The sequence below is a fragment of the Corvus brachyrhynchos genome, unplaced genomic scaffold (assembly GCF_000691975.1).
Source record: "Corvus brachyrhynchos isolate BGI_N302 unplaced genomic scaffold, ASM69197v1 scaffold58, whole genome shotgun sequence".
Lineage (NCBI taxonomy): Eukaryota > Metazoa > Chordata > Aves > Passeriformes > Corvidae > Corvus > Corvus brachyrhynchos.
In genome coordinates this window covers 1,176,052-1,194,500 of record NW_008239539.1, presented here as the reverse complement: position 1 = coordinate 1,194,500, position 18,449 = coordinate 1,176,052, and the positions used below count along the sequence as shown (strand labels likewise).

General features: G+C 51.4%; 1 protein-coding gene across 1 annotated transcript; it reads left to right on the top strand.

Annotated features, from left to right (window-relative positions):
* Positions 1 to 205: 205 nt before the first annotated feature.
* Positions 206 to 18,169, top strand: ANKS3 (ankyrin repeat and sterile alpha motif domain containing 3). The gene is made up of 18 exons (XM_008639073.2): positions 206 to 236; positions 4,692 to 4,792; positions 4,919 to 5,094; positions 5,513 to 5,711; positions 6,289 to 6,410; positions 7,077 to 7,158; positions 7,849 to 7,984; positions 8,299 to 8,457; positions 9,536 to 9,661; positions 10,095 to 10,210; positions 10,511 to 10,678; positions 11,151 to 11,275; positions 11,532 to 11,673; positions 12,315 to 12,487; positions 13,684 to 13,799; positions 14,760 to 14,843; positions 15,282 to 15,377; positions 15,601 to 18,169. Exons 3-17 carry the CDS (start codon positions 4,925 to 4,927, stop codon positions 15,362 to 15,364), a joined length of 2,001 nt encoding a protein of 666 aa, XP_008637295.1. The 5' UTR covers positions 206 to 236; positions 4,692 to 4,792; positions 4,919 to 4,924; the 3' UTR covers positions 15,365 to 15,377; positions 15,601 to 18,169.
* Positions 18,170 to 18,449: the final 280 nt, after the last annotated feature.

Sequence of the window (18,449 nt, the reverse complement as noted above, 5' to 3'; positions counted from 1 at the left end):
CTGCAAGGCTCTAATGTGCGCGGTGCTACTTGGAAGTGAGAAGGCAGGTGCAGAGAAGCACTGCGACCTGACGGCGCTGTGCAGCCTGTAAAGGAAAGAGGACTGCCTCTGGAATGTGCTGCAAATACAAGTTTCCACGCGTCGGGGTAAGCGCCGGGTATGCCCGTTGAACTAAAGCTGTTCTCTGTGCCAGACGTAGCGCTTTGGCCGCTCCCACCGCGCGGGGTCTGCCTCAGGTGCGTTGCTGTGTGACCGGAGCGTGCCCGGGCCGAGCCGTGCGGGTGCCGTGTCCGGCTGCCTTGGCGGGCACAGCCCCTGTACGGGAAATGTGCTCCCTAATGTGCCTGCTCGAGTGGTTTTGTGCCCCTTGCCTCGTTTTTCCGAGGTTGTTTGATGTGCTTTAACGTGCCTGATACTGGCAGGCTCGTGGTAGAATCACTCAGGTTGGAAATGAGCTTTAAGATCGTTGAGTCCAAGCATTAAAAGATGAAGAGCTTGGTGTATTCTGAGTATTTTCAACAGACACGGGTAGGATTAAACGCGAGTGTTGTGGGTCCAGGAATGTTTTCTCTCACCCACCTCTGGAACCTGATGTGGTTCCTGCAGCTGTGATTTGTGCCAGCTGAATCACTCAGCAGATGACACAGTGCAAAAATGAGATGTTCTGATTCTTGTTGCTGTGGCTGAGCTGATAAAAATTGCACCTAGAAGGGATGTAACAAGGCTTTTTATTCCCTCCAATAAGTTGTTGCTGGACTTAGTGGAAATAGAGCTAAGTTGGGAGCAGAAGGGGAGCGTGTTCCTGCTCTGCTCCCCACTGATGGGGCCTCATGTCCAGTCTTGGGGGCAGCCGCGATATCAGAAGGATATCTGTTGGAGAGTGTCCAAAGGAGGGACATGGGCATGGGGAAGGGTCTGAGGAGCAGCTGAGGGCGCTTGGATTGTTCAGCTGGAGAAGGAGCCTGAGGGCAGAGCTCAGCGGGGGCTGAGCAGCGGAACAGGACCGAGGGAACGGCTGGAGCTGTGCCAGGGCAGGGTCAGGCTGGAGATCAGGGAAAGGCTCTTTCCACAGAGGGTGCTGGGCACAGCCCAGGCTCCCCAGGGAATGGGCACGGCCCCGAGGCTGCCAGAGCTCCAGGAGCGTTTGGACAGCGCTGCCAGGGATGCCCAGGGTGGGGTTGTTGGGGTGTCTGTGCAGGGCCAGGGGCTGGACTAGTTGGTCCTTGTAGGTCCCTTCCCACTCCGAATATTCCATGACTCTCTGTTGTGAGCTTGATGGCTCAGTTGGAACCTCCAATAACCTCCACTCTTGTGCTGCCTTGGGTGTCGCTATTTTGGGACAGAAGGACACATGTGGATGTCACCTGTGCTTGTGGGAGGGGATGTGAGAGAGTGAATTGAGCGGAGCCTGGACCTGAGCAGTGCCTGGTGAGGGTGATTAATGGGCAGTGTTGGATTTATTCTGTGTTTGGAGGATGGTTGCTTCTCAAATCACCTCCCCTTTATTTTAGTGTGGCTCTAAGGTGTGTTTTGTTGCAGTTTTCTTACTAAGTTTATTTTTTCTCTGCCCTCTGGTTTGCTCAAACAGCAAATTCTGAATCCAGGGCAATGTGGGGTTTGCTGCCTGTTTTGTGCCCCAGCACTGTAGAGCTCTGATCCTGATAAATAGCTGTGTGCTGATGGTTTAAATTTAATAATAATAATTACAGCAGCCTCACAGGTGTCATGGCTTGACCCCAGCTGGTTACTAAGTACTAAGCTGCTGCTTTTCCCTCCTCTGTCCCAGTGGGATGGGGAGGAGAATCAGAAAAGTAAAAAAACCTCATGGCTTGAGGTAAGAACAATTTGATTACTGAAGCAAAGTCAAATATAATGATAATAATAATAATAACGAGAAAATAAATAAAACCCAAAAGAAACTCAAAAGCAATATGGTTGCTCAGCACCTGCTGTCTGATTCCCATCCCATATCCAAGCTATGATTGGCCCCTCCCAGCCAACCTCCCCAGTTCATATACTGGGAGTGATGTTCTGTGGAATGGAATATCTCTCTGGCCAGTTTGGGTCAGCTCTTCCCCCCCCGGCTTCTTGGGCACCTCCTTGCTAGTAGAGCATGGGAAAGTCCTTGATTTAAGGTAAGCACTGGATAGCAGCATCCAAAACATCAGTGTGTTACCAGCATTCTTCTCATCCTAAATCCAAAATGGCCTGTGCCAGCTGCTGGGAATGAATTCTATCCCAGCTGAAACCAGGACAGCAGAGCTGAGGGAGGTCTCTAACAAATGTGAATTTGGTCACTGTGCCTGGAAGCAGGGGAACAGCCTGTGAATGTTCAGGTCTTTGTCAAACTTATTTTTAGTAACCCAATCTCCCTCAGTACTCTCATGTTTACTTTTACAGGGATTTTTGTGGCCTTTATCTGAAGTGTTCCGTGCTATGACTTGAGCTTCTTAATATCTGTTGTGGCTGCCCCTGGAGCCCTGGAAATGACCAAGGCCAGGCTGGATGGGGCTTGGAGCAACCTGGGATAGTGGAAGGTGTCCCTGCCCATGGCAGGGGGTGAGATGAGATGATCTTTAAGGTCCCTTCAACCCAAACCATCCTGGTATTCCATGCTATTATGGATTATTTTGTATTGGATGCCTGTGTCACATGTCCCCTTCAGGCCCCTCCTCTTTGGACCAGACAACCCCAAATTTTGTTTTCACCCAGGTCTTTCCATTTCAGTCTTGAGAGCTCTGATCACTCTTGTTGTTTTCCTGGAGATGGTGAGCAGCTGTCCTCACAGGTGCTTGCAGAGCTGATATCCTGCTGTTTTCAGAGAGGAAAACTCAGAGCTTTAAAAAAATAAAAATCAAAAAGCAAATATGTAGGCAGAGCACAGGGGAGGTGTAGGAGTGAGGCTGAGTGTCCTGGATGTTCTGTCCTGTTGTTTTTGCCCTGTTGGCTGTGGATCACCTCACCACGGCTGTGTTGGTAACTTGTACCTGAGTGGGGCTGATTGTGACAAAGACCAAACACCTGAGTGGTTTATAATTAATGTACCCAGTTAACAAGAGGGCTGCAGAGAACAACAAGCTTCACTTGCACCTGGATGTGCTTCTACAAACTGCCCTGGATTTTACCTCCTTTCACTGCCTTTTGGCCTTCCTGAGACAGCTTTAATCTGTTTTAGTGAGAAACTCCTACTTTCCCCCTCATGATCCACTTCAACCCACTTAGCTCTTCTTGTGTTTTGATTGTGAGGTGTTCAGGCCTTCCACTTGTGCTCTGCATATTCTTGTCTGAGGCCTCTGGGTTGCCCAGTGCAGTACAAATTGCTGCTGTCAGGCAAAGTAGGTGCTTTTACAGATATTTTTAAAGGGAAATAATTACCAGTTGATGAAGTAGAATACACGGTGCTTTTATAGTCTTAACAAGCTGAGGATGAAGGAGGGGAAGAAAAGGAAGGTGGGAGAGAAAGGATCCAGGTGGGGAGTGAAGAGGTAAGAATTAGAGGTGTTTTCTTATACTGTAAGACAGGGGATGGTCCTTGCAAGGCAAAGACTCCCAGTTGTTGAGAAAACAGGAGTATGGTTTTGAAATGTTACAGCTGAGGGAATCTAGAGAGCAACTGCTGCTGAAAAGCCTGTTCCTGCTTTCTTTCATTCCTGACCAGTGCCGCATTTGGCATTTGCCTGACCCCAGAATGAATCAAAGCACTTAAACTGGCAAGAAGTTATCAGGAAGAAGAAAGACTTTATGTTGTTTTAGCTTATATAGAGGCACCAGGCAAACCCCAGGAGTTCTGCATGGTGGGCAGTGAGACTACAGGGAGGGGAAAGCAATTCCCATGGGATTGCCTGGAACAAGCTGCCCAGAGAGGCTGTGGATCTCCTTCTCTGGAGGTATTCAAAGCCCACCTGGGCATAGCCCTGCGTAACGTGCTCAGAAGACCCTGCTTGAGCAGGGAGGTTGGGTGAGATGACATCCAGTGGTCCCTTCCAACCTGTGCTGGAGCTGCAGCTGAAGCCCTCAGCTGCTGGATGCAGCTGTGCTGAGCAGCTCTTCATGGAGTGCCAAACAAGAACACTCTGCTGTGAGAGGTTCAAATGATGAATCTGCAATTGCTCCCCAAGGCTGGGGCTGGGATAAACCTTTCAGGCAGTCCTGGAGCTGGAGGAGCTGTGTAATTAAGTTGTGTCTGCAGGATGGGGGTGTGCTGCTGCTCCCAGTGTTTCAGCATTTTCCAGGATTCACTGAGGTGGGGCTGGGCTGTCTGTGAAGGGCTGAAACAATAAATGGGAGAAACAATCTGCTTAGAACCTGATGACAGTGGAGTGTGCACCCTCTTCAGGTGACACTGACTGCCTTTGGGAGCAGTGGACAGTTGTCGTTATTAATGACTGTGTCTTAATTTAATCAGGGCCATCCTGTAATGCAAGACAGATGGAGAAGACCAGGAATGTCTGACACATGAATTCTTAATTCTCTCCCTGCATTATAAAACATGCAGAGCAAGAATTACATCCTTTTGTATAACACTAAGCTACCTTCAGTTCTTAAATAGATGTTTGGTCTTCTCTTGCCGAAGTTATTCAAAGCTGCCTTAGGCATGTTTGGATTAGGCAGGGAGGAAATAAAGCTTCTGGAATCTTAAAATGAGATTTGAAAGATGTGGGTTTTAGCATTATTGCCTTTTATTTTTCCAGTGTATTGGAATCCCAGAGCTCCCTGCAGTAAGAGAGAACTTCCAGCAGAGTCTTCTCAGCAACTGTTACTGCCTCAGGCTGAGGAGTCGATCAAAGTTGAGGTAAGAATTTGAAACCCCACACATCTGAGCTGGCCTCACCTTCCAAGCCTGTGGCACCTTGGAGCTGTAATCCTGTGTCAGATGGGGATCAGCAGCTGAATGCTGTGCTCTGGTTTGGCTCCTCAGGGCGGGATGTCGGAGCTGAGTGACGAAGCCAGCGAGTCGGAGCTGCTGAGCCGCAGCCTCTCCATGTGGCACGGCGTCGGGCACGTGGTCTGCCGGGAGGAGCTGGATGTGCCCCTGGACCTGCACACAGCCTCCTCCGTCGGGCAGTATGAAGTGGTGCAGGAGTGCATCCAGCGGTGAGAGGGGCTGGGGGGGCACAGCTGGGGTGCCACCTGCTGCAGGTGTGGTTGTCACCAGTGCCGCACTGGTCAGGGCAACGGGGACATGTCACTGGGACTCCCAAAGGGTTCTTGGCACAAAGTTTCCAGGGGCAAATCTGTTGATAAAAATTAGCTCCTTAGTGTTTTAGTGGGAGGTGTGTCCCTTTCATGGCATGGGGGTGGAATGAGGTGGTCTCGAAGGTCCCTTCTACCCAAACCATTCTGTGATTCTGCGATTTGGGGGAGGTTGTGCTGGAGCTGGTAGAAATTCCCCTGCAGGCTTCAGTGCTAGAATTCTTTCAGTACAATGCTGATAACAAGAGTCTGCAGGAGCCAGCTGTGGTCCACAGCTCCTGCCCAGTAGTTCATGTGACTTCTTTCCTCTGTTCCTTAGTGGAGACCTGGATTTGAACCAGAGGAACTGTGGGGGCTGGACCCCACTCATGTATGCTTCCTACATCGGCCACGACAACATCGTGCACCTGCTGCTGGAAGCGGGAGTGAATGTGAACATCCCCACCCCAGAAGGGCAGACCCCCCTCATGCTGGCCTCCAGCTGTGGCAACGAGAGTGTTGCTTACTTCCTTCTACAGGTGTGTATCCCATAAAAAACAGGTAAAGCCACAGCACGTGGTTTAAATGCTCATGGTGGGATTATCCACAAGTGGCCACTTTGTGTTCTGTTGTGAGTTCAGCTTCATGGTGGGATTTGATTTAAACTCCTGGTGTCCCAGCACAGAGGGACAGTGGCTGAAAGCCTGAGCTGTTGCTGTTGTACTGGGGATGACAAGAAAAGCAATACAGACTTCAGTCCAGAGGAAGGGAATGGAATTATTTATTAATTTCCAAACTCATTTATATAACCTGGTTTGCTTGAATGGCATAAGGTTATTGGTCCTTTGACCTTCCACCTCTTAGAATGATTGGTTAAACCCTACAACATCCATTTCAAAATATTTCTCCAGTCAGTAACATAACAAACTGTGCAGCTGCAAGATAAAGGTACTAGTTTACAAAAACCTCTCACTGTTCCCAGCCAGCATGTGTGTGAAAGCAAGACTCTCACACGGATGCTGGCAGAAAGCTGGAAAATTTCTCTGTGATCAAGCTTTCAGCATCCACACTGAGCAGAGCAGGTGCAGTAAGGAGCATTGTCTGTTCTCTTGGCAGCAAGGGGCAGAGCTGGAGATGAAGGACATCCATGGCTGGACTGCCTTGTTCCACTGCACCAGCGCTGGGCACCAGCAGATGGTCAAGTTCTTACTGGAGAATGGGGCAAATGCCAACTGCAAGTAAGGAGGAATCTTCATTCCATTGTCATTTCATTGTCATTTGTCATTCAGTGTGAAAGCAACAGGTGGCAGATGAACACACTCCAACAGACACCTGCTTTTGTCTTCCCCCTGTACCTTAGGATGTATGGCACAGCTAATGCAGGGACAGGTGACCTGCAAACTGAATTGAAGTCTGCCCATGCTGTCCCTGTTTATTAAACTAAGATCAAGGGAAATTAGATTTACTGCTTGTTTAATGATCAGCTAAACACTGACACCTTCTGAACTCAACTGCACTTCACAAGTCTTTCTATTGATTATTTTATATGCTCAGAATTCAGGTTGGTTTTTGAAGTGTGCCCTGCATTCCCATGCCTTGGTGGCTGTCATACATTTATGCACGTGGAACTGCCTGAGGGCAACAAGAGGTTCCTGCCTTATTAGCTCCTGCAAAACTGATTTGGGCTCTTAAAGGCAGACCTGCAGCTGGAAGAGTAATCTGTTGCTGTGCAGCCAATTTAGGAACACTGAATCTCCCCAGGGAATTTTACAGCAGGACAGCCAGTACATCATAGTCTGTGCTCAGCAAAGGTTGAGGGATGGAAATGCTCTGTTAGGGTATGGCAAAACTGCAGCACAGTTCAGCTGTGGTTGTACCAGTCCATGTGTCTGTTCTCTCCCCAGGGAGCCAGTCTATGGATACACACCTCTGATGGAAGCAGCTGCTTCTGGCCATGAGATAATTGTTCAGTACCTTCTCAATCATGTAAGTGTCCTGACAGTTCTCTGTGTAGCTGAAAGTCTCTGGTTCCAGCCCTCAGAGGAACTACCACAAGTTTGACACCAGACTTTTTTTGACAGTGTTATGTTTGCTCCTTGATGACAGTCACATCTGAAGTCCCAGACTTTGAGGACTGTTTCAAAAGTACCTGCTTTCTGCAGGCTGGTACCATGATTTTACACTGGCCTTGCAGGAGTAGGAGTGAGGTGTGACTGTCCAGATTTAACTGAGTAATGACTGAAGTAGAAAACAGAGCTGTAATTCTTTTATTGTATTTACAGGCTTGCATGCTCAGGCTAGTGGACATCCTGCATCCAAAAGCTTATGAGCATTCAGGGCTCTTACACGATTTGGTTTTCATCCCATTTGACTGGTTCATCTTACTGCCAGAAGGAGGCAGCAATACAAAACACTTCAGATCAAACAAACCAGTTCCCAGTGGCAGCAATACACAAGAGCCATATGCTGGGGCTATTTGGCATTCAGGGACTGGAGAGACTGGAGACAGCTAGAAAGGCATTCAGGGTATTAGTGCTGCTTGAGCTGCCTGTCAAAAGTGAGCCTGTATTGCTGATGGAGGAGCTAAGACAATCCTTGGGGGGTTTTTTTAATATACATATGTACTTTCTATACTGCCCTCTGCCATGTGCACTTAAACAGGTATTTTTTCTGCAGGGAGTGAAGGCAGATGTCCGAGATAACACTGGAGCCACAGCACGGACCCTGGCCATGAAGTATGGCCACACCAAGATTGTGGGGCTGATAGATTTGCATGCAGCCCCAGTGCCCAAGGTCTTCTGCAGAGGTCCAGGTAACAGATGTTTTACCTCATTCACTTTGAGGTGGAACCTGAAGGGAGGTGTTTGATAGTTTGAAAGTATATTATACTGTGTATATGGGGTAATGCTGGTGCTGGTCTATCCTGGAAATTCCAGCATTTCTGAGAATGGAAGAGGCATGAATCCAACAACTCTTGTCTGCTGGCCCCTTTCTGACCTAGTTTAGCTGTTTCACCCTCACTTTTTAACATTTCCCTTTTTCTTCCCACTGCATTTATGGGACCAGTAGCAAGTAAAGCAGGGGAATGACTTCCTGTGCTGCTAACAACCTGTGTTTGAACTACAGGCAAATATGAAGAGCTGAGTTCTTCAGATGAATCATGTTCTGCTCCCCAGAGACAGAGACCTGCTCGTAGGACCAAGGGTCCCAGCATCCACGAGGGGCCCCAGGCATTGGCCAAGATCACAGCAGTTGGGATTGGAGGAAGGAAGCATTCTCACTATGGTGAGGAGAGTTGGGAGCCTGGGGGACAGTCCCCTGAGGCCTCAAATGCACTGCAACTGTTCCTGCTACACATTTTTCCTGTTTGTTTGGGATTCATGTGTGCTTTGTACAGAACAAAGACAGCTTTGTATGATGGTGTTCACTATCCACTGTCTGGGTTAGAAAGAAAACCCCCTGAACTCTTGTCAAGGCTGGATATTCATGAGTGGGATACTTTTCTGCTCTCACCTCAATTACTGTTCCCTTGACTCTTGAGAACAGTTCAGTTTCCCTTCTTGAGACAGGCTCAAAAGTTTGAGAGCCCTTCTCAAGCTGGTGACAGGGAGGGGTCACAGTGGCCAAGAAATCATTGATCATGAGAGTGATCTTGTGAGTTTTGCCTTCCTTGATGCTTTAAATGCCTCTAAAAATGAGATTGCAAAACCTTTGCAACAGACCAAGAGAAAGATGATCCCATTTCAGACATCAGCCCCTGGATGCAGTGCTAGGAGGTTTTACTGTCTGTCATGGGTATTTCTCAGATTGGTTGCCTGGAATAACCAAGATTATGGACTTGAAAGCGTGTTCAAAGCTCAGTTCATTCTCTTAAACATAAGTCTGTGTTATCCCACAGCCTGTATTGGAGTGATACTATCAGCTTCTTAAATGCCAGTGGGATGCTCCTGGTGTTTTAGCACAGCTGCAGAGGGCTTGGTTCTGCAGGGCGTGCAGGGCTGGGAGTGGGACACAGCTGGCACCTTGCTCTCTTAAGCAGCTGCTTCTCCCCTTTTGGAATTTGGGTATGAAGAGGAGAGGGAATGCTGGAACTGCTGTTGAAGGTACATCTCTGCCATGAGGTTTCCTCTGACTACTTTCAATGTAAGCGTGTAGATGAAGTACATTTGCTGTGGGGCAATGTGAGGGAACTGCAGGAATCTGCATTTCTCAGGTGTTCTGCTTTTTAGAATGAAACCTGCCAGTTGAGAGGGCAGTCTCACATTTTGTTTTTTTTCACATCCATGAGTGGTTGCATTCTCTGCAGGAGCCTCCCTGATAACTTGCATACTAATCTTTGTTCTCCCTTTCCTGTTACACACAGAGCAGGTGCCCCCTCAGGGCTATGTCACCTTCAGCAATGATGGCAGCTGTGAGCCAGGTGTCATCAGGAACAGGGATGTCACCTCCCCAATTAATGAGCTGGATGTGGAGAGCAGCAGCAGCAGGGGTAAGTCACTGTCTCAGAACATGGTGTAGCTTGCAGTGCACAGCTGGGTGTGAGTCCAGGCCTTGGCTTCCCTTCCCAGTAAGATGCTAAGATTGGAATGTCTCTCCTAAAGGAAAGCTGGGATGGTTTAGCTACAGAAGATAAAGCTTAGCATGGTAATTTCATCAATTTGCACAAATAATCTGAAGGAGGGTGGGACAGAGCATGGCTCTTTCCAGAAGTGTCTCTGTAGCAAACGGACTTGGGGAAAGATGACTTGTGGAGACTGTGGTATTTCTCCCTCAGGGCTCTCTTGTTTCCTGAGTGCTGCCCATGAAGCCTTTTTCTGGGTTTCCCCTCCCTTTGCACCTCCAGGAGGTTTTACTGGTAACTGTGTAAGGAAACCAGAATGTAACAAAGTTGTACTTAAACGTTTTTTCCTGTTCCTATCCAGAGGATAGTGTTTTGTCCAGCAACAGCTTGGGAACCATCAGGAGTAGCAGCAGCAGCAGCGAATGCCTGATCAGAATCCCAGGACTCAGCAGTGAAGGCTCCTTGGAAAGCAATGAGGTGGATTTTCCTTTCTCTGCCTTCAGCTTGGGCAATGCTGTCACCCTTGGGTGACTCTACTCCCATGGGAACCTGCAGGACCAGGCTGGGTGAGGAAAGGTGATGTTCCAGGGACAGGAAAACCAAGGAAGGGGAAGAGGTTGGAGGTTACTCACAGCTCACATTGGTCAAGGCAGCTCTGGGCTGCAGTACAAGAGGGCCTTTAGGTCTTGGAGGAGTCTGCACTTGTTAGCCCCAGTGATCCTGACATCTCTGCACAGTCATCCTTTCCATTCTGAGCGTGTTTTATTCCTTTTCCAGGACTCTGACCATGCCAACAGCCCCCCGAGTCGGAAACAAGCCAAGAGCTTTAAGGGCAAGGCTCGCTACAGCAACAGTGACAGCCAGTGGAGCCACTGCCTGGGGAAGGCTGGGGGCTGCAGCCAGCACCTGGTCCTTCCTGAGCCCCCGGCCTACACAGGGCCCCAGGTAACCACACAGACTTGTCCTGCAGGCTCTGTCACTGTGCCAGGCGTGGGAGGCTTTTCCAAGGTCACCAGAACATCTTGGAAAACATCAAACCTCTGCTCAAACCAAAACTCTTGTGAAACAGCAATTTCTTGTACAGGAGCTGTTTGCTGAGATGTTGCTGTTGCTTGGAGGGGTTTCCTAGACCCTTCAGGCCTGTGGGTGGGCATCACAGTTGGCAGTGGTGTGGGCTGGGGTGGATGGTGCTGTGTCATTCTGCTCTGCACTTATTAGAAGAGGCTGTGGCTGCAGCAGAGAGACCAGTCCTGGTGTGTGACTGTGGAGAAGGGCTGGGAACCACAGGAAGTTGTGGTTGCTTGTGGAACCCAGAAAGGTGTTACAACAGCACAAGGAAGCAGATGTTTATGATTAAGAGGAATGGTGATGCTTTTGTTGTGAAGGTATCAGTAAGTTTGTTTTGTCTGGGCTGCAGGACCTGGCAACATTCCTTGAGGAGATTGGGTGCCTGAAGTACCTGCAGGTGTTTGAAGAGCAAGACGTGGACCTCCGGATCTTCCTGACCCTCACAGAGAGTGACCTGAAGGAAATAGGCATCACGTGAGTGTCTGTCTTGTCCTTCCCAGCTTTCCCTTACCAACCATGTCCACCCTGGTCAGGAGGGTTTAGCTGGGGAGTGCTGCTCTCTTCAGCTGCCTCCCACACAAATTGACATCCCCATGTCCTCACTGTAACATGCTCCTGCTTCTGGAGGTACCTTTGAGAGGCCAGGACACTGCGGAGATCCTCATGGCACCCCGTTGGGCTTAGGGACAGGTGGTGCAGGGCTTGACCCCTGTCGGTTCCATCCCCCCAGGCTGTTTGGCCCCAAGAGGAAGATGACCTCGGCCATCGCGCGCTGGCACAGCAGCGCCCGCCCGCCCAGCGACGCGCTGGAGTTGGCCTACGCTGATCGGCTGGAAGCGGAGATGCAGGAATTGGCCATCCAGCTGCACAAGGTGAGGCTGCTGGGAGCTCCTCAGAGCCCTACATCCTGCAGGAAGTGATCAGCGCTGTGTTTTTGTTGTGCCTCTGATGTGCTGCACAAGGTGAGGCTGCTGGGAGCTCCTCAGGGCCCTACATCCTGCAGGAAGTGATCAGCGCTGTTTTTGTTGTGCCTCTGATGATTTTCCTTCACCCCAGACCATGAGTTGTAGTGGACGCAGTTGGTGTCAAGTACACCACAAGTACAGCTTATCCACTCCTCATCCTTTGTGCTCCTTTGTGTCTGTTTCCCATCCAACTGAGAGCTATAGGAGCCAGGGGCAGGAATTAAATCCCTACTCTTTTCCAGCAGTGTCATTTTTATGGTGAAGTTGTGCAGCCATCAGTGAACAGACTTGTGTTGGTTTGGGTAGTTTGGACTAATGAGTAACTTTGTAAACAGAGAGGAAGGGAGAATTGTTAACTGTGGGGCTGGGCTTGGTGTGGAGAGAACCTGTACTCAGTATACAAGCTTCATCCAGCTTCCTTTTCCACTGGAAAGGAACGTTCTGGCTGCCTAGGACATTAAAACAGCAGGGACTCCAGGGACATGTGAGAGCAGCAGGTAGGAGATGTTCAGTACTCCCAGCCTGATCCCCAGTGTGCTCTGCTGCAGAGGTGTGAAGAGGTGCAGGTGATGAAGGGCCAGGTGTGCCAGGAGCAGAAGCTGCGTGCAGTGGCTGAGAGCTGTTTGATGGAGCGGGATGAGACCTGGAATGCCATCCAGTGCCAGCTCAGAGAGGCTCAGGCCATCACCAAAGATGCTGGAGTCCTGCTGGATCAGATCAAGTAAGTCATTCCCAGGAAGTGACACTGAGACTGCTGGGAAATGGGAGTTGGGGTCATATTGGTGATCTTACAGGTGATGCTCAGGGTAAGGCAGGAGAGCTCACCTGGTACCTGAACACATTTTGGGTCCTGCCTGACTTTCCCTAGTGGAAGGCCACAGCCACGGGAGCACACGTGAAGCTTTGGTCAGAGGCATGAGCTGTAAGTGGCCTTTTTGGGGGTGCTGCGTGCTCCTGTTTCAACTAGAAGCAACCAAAAGGCTGAGGTTTTGTGCTTACCCAGTGTCCAGGGTAAAACTTGGTGATCAGGTAAATACAAAAAGGAGTTTTTAACTCATAACCTATCAAAGGATGTGCAGTGATTTGCAAGTGAAGAATACTTTTCTTACAACTCTGTGACACCTGGCAGAAAAACCGGCCCTGTCCCACCTCCTGACATTCCTTTTACTGCCTTTGTGGTGCTTTTCTCTCTGCCCCAGTTGGACTCCTGTTACAGGCCTTGTTCTGCCCATTGATAGAACAGGGACATCCCTGAAAGTGGCATAAATCCTGCTGCTTATGGATCCTAGCCCAGAGGGAGTGGGGTCTGCTTGCTGCCAAGCCAGGGTGAGCTGAAGTTGGATCCCAAAGCTCAGCAGAGCAATATTCCCACTGCAAGGGGCAGAGCCTGACTTTTCCTCCTGACTGAGGAGCTGAGGCTGCTGTGGAAGGGCCCTGGCATGCTCTGAACAGACACTGCTTGAATTGATGGTGATGGTGATGACAGGCTTGATGTTGGTGATGACAACTTGGGTACCCCTCCTGCCTGTCCTGAGGTCTTTTCTTTTGCCCATTAGAAACCTTGGATCCGGCTTGATTCTCACACAGACCAGGCACAGCCCCTGGCTTGGGCTTCCTGCTGCTCACCCCAGCCCCTCCTTGTCTTGTCCCCCCCCCGCAGCTCCTCTGTGAACAGGGCAAAGCTGGCTGTGGCTGCAGATGGGGAGCAGTGGCTGGGAGCTGAGCAGTGCCAGTGCCCCAGGCTTGGGCTGGGGCACCACTTCCTCTTCCTGGGAAGCAGCAAGGAGCAGGTTGTACCCCAGCGCCTTAGAGGTGCTGCCTGGGCACCCCACGCAGGTACTGCAGGCTGTAGGAGTGTGCAGTGTCACTCCCAGCATGTCCCTGGGCCCTGCTGATGGCTGTGGTGTGGTTTGGCAGGAGCTGCCAGGCAGAGCTGTCGGCCCGGCTGGGCCCGGAGCGGGCGGATGAAGGAGCGCTGGACATGTGGGAGCGGCGCGGCACCAGGGAGAGCCGGCGGCCCGGGGAGCGCCCAGGTGAGCAGCAGCTCCAGCTGCAGAGGGGGAGCCCAGAGCAACCCCCCTGCTTGCCTTTCCTTGCTGAAAGGATGAAGTCAGACAGCTGGGAATGGGTGAGCAGCCAAACTCTTAGAGTGAGTTTAATTCTTGCTCAGGAGAAGCGTTTAAGGCTCTCAGGGCACTTGGAGTTTAACTTGCTGAGTTTCTCAGCAAGTTTTGGTTCTCAGCAAGTGGGAAGTTTTGGGGTCTGGCAGGTGTTTGTGGCTGAAAATGCAGAGCTGTAGCACAGGCCTCAGTGACAGCTCTGCTTCGTGAGCCTGTGGCTGCAGCTCAGGTTTGTTACCACCCTGTGCACTGGAGCAGGGTCTGAACCAGGAGATGTGGTTGGTTCCCTAACCCAGTTTGGAGGATTTTGCTGTTGGATCCATGGGACAAACCTCTGGCTGGGCAGGCCTGATCCAGCAACTCCTTGTCCCTAGCAGTTGGTAAATGATCCCTGGAAGTGCTCAAGGCCAGCTTGGACGGGGCTTGGAGCAACCTGGTCTAGTGAAAGGTGTCCCTATCCACAGCAGGGGGTGGAATGGGATGGACTTTAAGGTCCCTTCCAACCCAAACCATTCCATGATTCTGAGATTCTGACCTTGCTCCCTGTGCCATGTTCCTGGTGACCTGTTCTTTGCTGCCTGTCTTAGAAGTGAGACGAGTAGAGATCCTGTTGATTTCTGTCCACTACACTTAATCCCTTTAAGATTCTCTTAATAAACAACCCAGCCAGCATAAAAACATAAATTCCTAAGTGGTAGAATTGCCAGAAAACTCCTCAGTTTGGCACAGGCAGCTGCACCTTTCTTCCTATGTGATTCAGAACCCCTAACTGGAACCCCTTAGGCTGGGGATGCTTCCCAGCAACACCCAACCCCTCGTGTGCTGTGTCCCAGAGAGCATGCAGATGGATTAACTGTGTCCTTGTCCTTGCAGTGCTGGAAGGGTGGCCACCTTCCCTGAAGTTCCTGAGCTTGCCTGAGCTGTCAGCTGTGCTGGAGGAGTGTGTGGGAGAGATGGGTAAGGTGGGAAGGGCTCTGGGCATGTGGAGGGACTCTTGTGCTGGGTGGGGTTTGGTGGTTTGGAGCGGTTGTTGGGAGACACTCCACAATCCCTGCTCCTTCAGGGAAGCTTCCAGGCGCTGGAGTTGGTGCTGGCAACTTATTCTTGCTGCAGATCTTGGGCTCTACTTCATCCCCCGGTGACAGGTCCAGGCTGAGAGATGAGGGGGGATGGTCCCAGCATCTCCTGCTGTGGAGAGAGCTGCTGGGGAAGTGGTTCCCTAATCCTGCGTCCTGTTCTCCTGGTGACAGGAATTTGTCCCAGCAACTTGCAGACAGTAGAGACACCCCTGTTTTCAGAGCAGGGAAGCAGCACAGCAGTGGCTGAGTGCAGCCTGTTCTTTCCTGTTTCCTGGCCCCTTCCTAATGCTGCTTTTCCCCTTTGCTTTGTCCTCAGGAAAAGCTCTGCAGACTGTGACTCAAAACCTCCAAAGGCTCCAAGCCCTGGGGCAGAGCGGGCAGAGCTGGCCAAAGCCATAACCAAGCCAGGAGGGTGAGTGGGAACAGCTGCCCTGCCCTGTCCCAGGCTGTGGCACTGAGGGGACACCATCCCTCACTGCCCTGTCCCCAGAGTTCACTCATAGCCCACACACAGGGCTGGGCTCTGACTCGTCCTTGTGTGCCCTCTGGTTGGTTCTCCCTTTGGAAAATCCATATCCCCCTTGTGTCTGTGTGCCCCCAGAGGGTGACTGTCCCCTTTTCCCTGGTGGCTGCAGGAATACTGACGTCGGGTGACTGTTCCACCCGGAAGCTGAGTGTGCCTGGGAGAGGGAGCACAGGGGCCGTGCCAGCAGCACCGTGGCTCTGCCGAGGGCCACCACGGCTGGCAGGGCACGGAGGAGGCCGTGGCCACCAGAGAACACAGCTGGGAGGACAAGGGACAGCAGAGGACAACAACCAGCAGCTCTTGGGGCCTGACTCAAGGTTCCCAGGATCTTTGTTTGAAAGGTTTTGGTTTGGAGGAGAAGCTCCAAGCCTGGAAGTTTTATCTGCCTTCAGCTTCCTGCAGCCCTTGTTGTTCAGGTCTGGGTGGTGATAGAAAGGTGACAGTTGCACACAGCAATCAATTCATTATCCTTTTCTGCATCCCAAGCTCCCCAGGGCCTCTGAAATGTGTCCCTGGCTCCTCCTGTGCCATGGGGATTGGCCCAGAGAATGGATCTGAGGCCATAAAAAAGGAAGTTTGTTTTGGAGGGGTGAAGGGAGTGGAGTTTGTGATGTTTTGGCTCTTTGAGCTGCAGGGGAGCTCGAAGTGCAGCCCTGTTCCTGTTGGAATGTCTGCTCTGCTGCCATCCCAGATCTGGGCTTCAAAGCCTGTTCCTCCCACCAGCCCACTCTGGTTCACTTTGGGTTCTTGCTGTCCTCAGGGGCTGGGTGTGGTCACATGTGGTGGTTTAGGAATGGCATTCACTGAAACACTCCCACCTCACTCACTGCCCCTCCTCCCCTCCTCTGGGGTGGGATGGAGAGAAGAACTGGCACAAAAGGTGAAGATCACTGATTGAAATAAAAGCAATTTACTGGAAACAGCAATGAGATAAGAAGCAGTAACAGCAACAACAGTAATAGCAAAAGTGTACAAGGTAGGTCCTGGTCCTGCAAAAATGACCCCTGGCCAGAACCAGGACATCACAGTTACTCCATCCCCAAAACCCTGGCTTTGTGGTCAGTGCTTTATGGCAGAGGTTGTTGGTCTAGTTTGCCAGGGCCAAGATCCCAGCAGGGCAGCTGTTCCCCTGGAAAGACAGGAGAGAGAAGGAAGAGCTGGGACTGTTGAGCTTCCCATGCCTCTGGCAAGCAGGGGAATGCCAAGGCAGCAGAGCAGGAACAGGGAACTCTGTCCCCCATGGGAGGTGGGCAAAGGAAGCACAGCCCAGGTGGAGCTGTGGTGCCAAGCTTTGCTCCTCACCACTGCCTGCCTTTCATTTGCAGGCTTTAGTCTTGGGAAATAGTTCTGCCAGGGCACTCTGGGGTGGGCATTGCCAAGGACAGGCAGTGCAGGAAGAGGCTGCCCTGTCCCTGGGATTGGGTGAGGGCCCTGGTGACAGGGACCTTGGTGTAAAGTGGTTTCCAGTGACTCTGTTCCCATTTATTCCTGAATCCCATAGGGGGGAAAAACACAACAATCAAAACCTGAAGTCTGAGTGAGGGCCTTGATGCATCAGGAAGTGTCCCTTTGGGAAGAGGATGGAACTGTGTGTTCCTTCTAATTTTTGGACCTTGGTTACAGATCCCAAATACAAAAACCCATCCAGCTCCATCTTTTGAGCTGATCACCCCTCCTGATGAGCTGCCTGAGTCCCCTTAGGCAGGGGTGACACCTGCTCTGCCTGGGGTGTCTCTGCTTCCTGGGGACAGTCCCTGTCCCAAAGCAGGCAGGTGTGGCCCTCTCAGCTGTGCCCCATGTGCCTGGCAGTGTCCCCCCCTCTGGGGTGCTGCTTCCTGCCTGTGGTTTCCCTCCACCCTCACCACAAGGCACTCGTTTTTCATCTTGAGAAAATGCCATGGAGCACGTGGGCACTCAGTGCCAGCTGCAGGACAGGGCTGCAGGAGCTTCACCCTGCAGAGTTTGGATGAGGTGGAAGGAATTCTCCTCATGCAGCATCCCTGGAGACTGCTCAGAGGCTGTGCTGGGAAGAGTGTTCAGGGCTTTGTCCCTCATTCCATGTCACTGGAGGATAGGTGGGCAGTGCCAAGGTCTCTCCCTGGCCTTGGTGGTGCCTCTGGCTGCACTAGTACAGGATTGTTAGTGCTGTTTCCCTTGAATTTAAGGCAAAGTCCCCCAGAAGATCCTAAGGGAAAGGGCCTGGGGACACCTGGAGAGCCAAGGAAGCCCTGGCTCAGCAGTGCCTTCAGAACTGGGGGGCTGTGCAGAACAGGAAGGCGACTACAGGGATGTGGGGGCTGGCTTTGCCAAGTCTGAGGCTGGAAAAAAGGGGGTTTGAGGGATAACATGATCTATCCAATAGATTAGAATGCTTGGGAAAAGGAGGGAGACATTGGCTGTGTGTGTGAAAGAAAAAGGCCCCAAATAGGTGCTGTAGGAGCCCAGGTGTAAAGGCTTCAAGGGGTGTGAGGGCAGACAAGGGGACAGCAGGGAGGGGATCTTCTACCAGCGAGTATCCCGGAGGAGGCAATTCCTTAAATGCAGGATGTGAAGCAGCATTCCTTGCAGCCAGCGTGGCTGTGCAGGCAGCAGGAGTCTGGTGCTACCCTGAGGTGAGCTGTCCAAGAAAAATAGCATTTGCTGACTTGGATAAATGAATAAAACCTGAACAGCCTGGCTGTGGTGTGTGGGTCTCTCTGGAAGGGAGAAGGGACAGGACAAGGGGGAATGACTCCTTACTCCCAGCAGGCAGGGCTAGATGGGATATTGGGAAGGAATTGTTCCCTGCGAGGGTGGGCAGGCCCTGGCACAGGTTGCCCAGAGCAGCTGGGGCTGCCCCTGGATCCCTGGAAGTGTCCAAGGCCAGGTTCGATGGGGCTTGGAGCAGCCTGGGATAGTGGAAGGGGTTCCTGCCCCAGGCCGGGGGGGGCGGGGGTGAGCTTTTTGGGTTTTTTCACC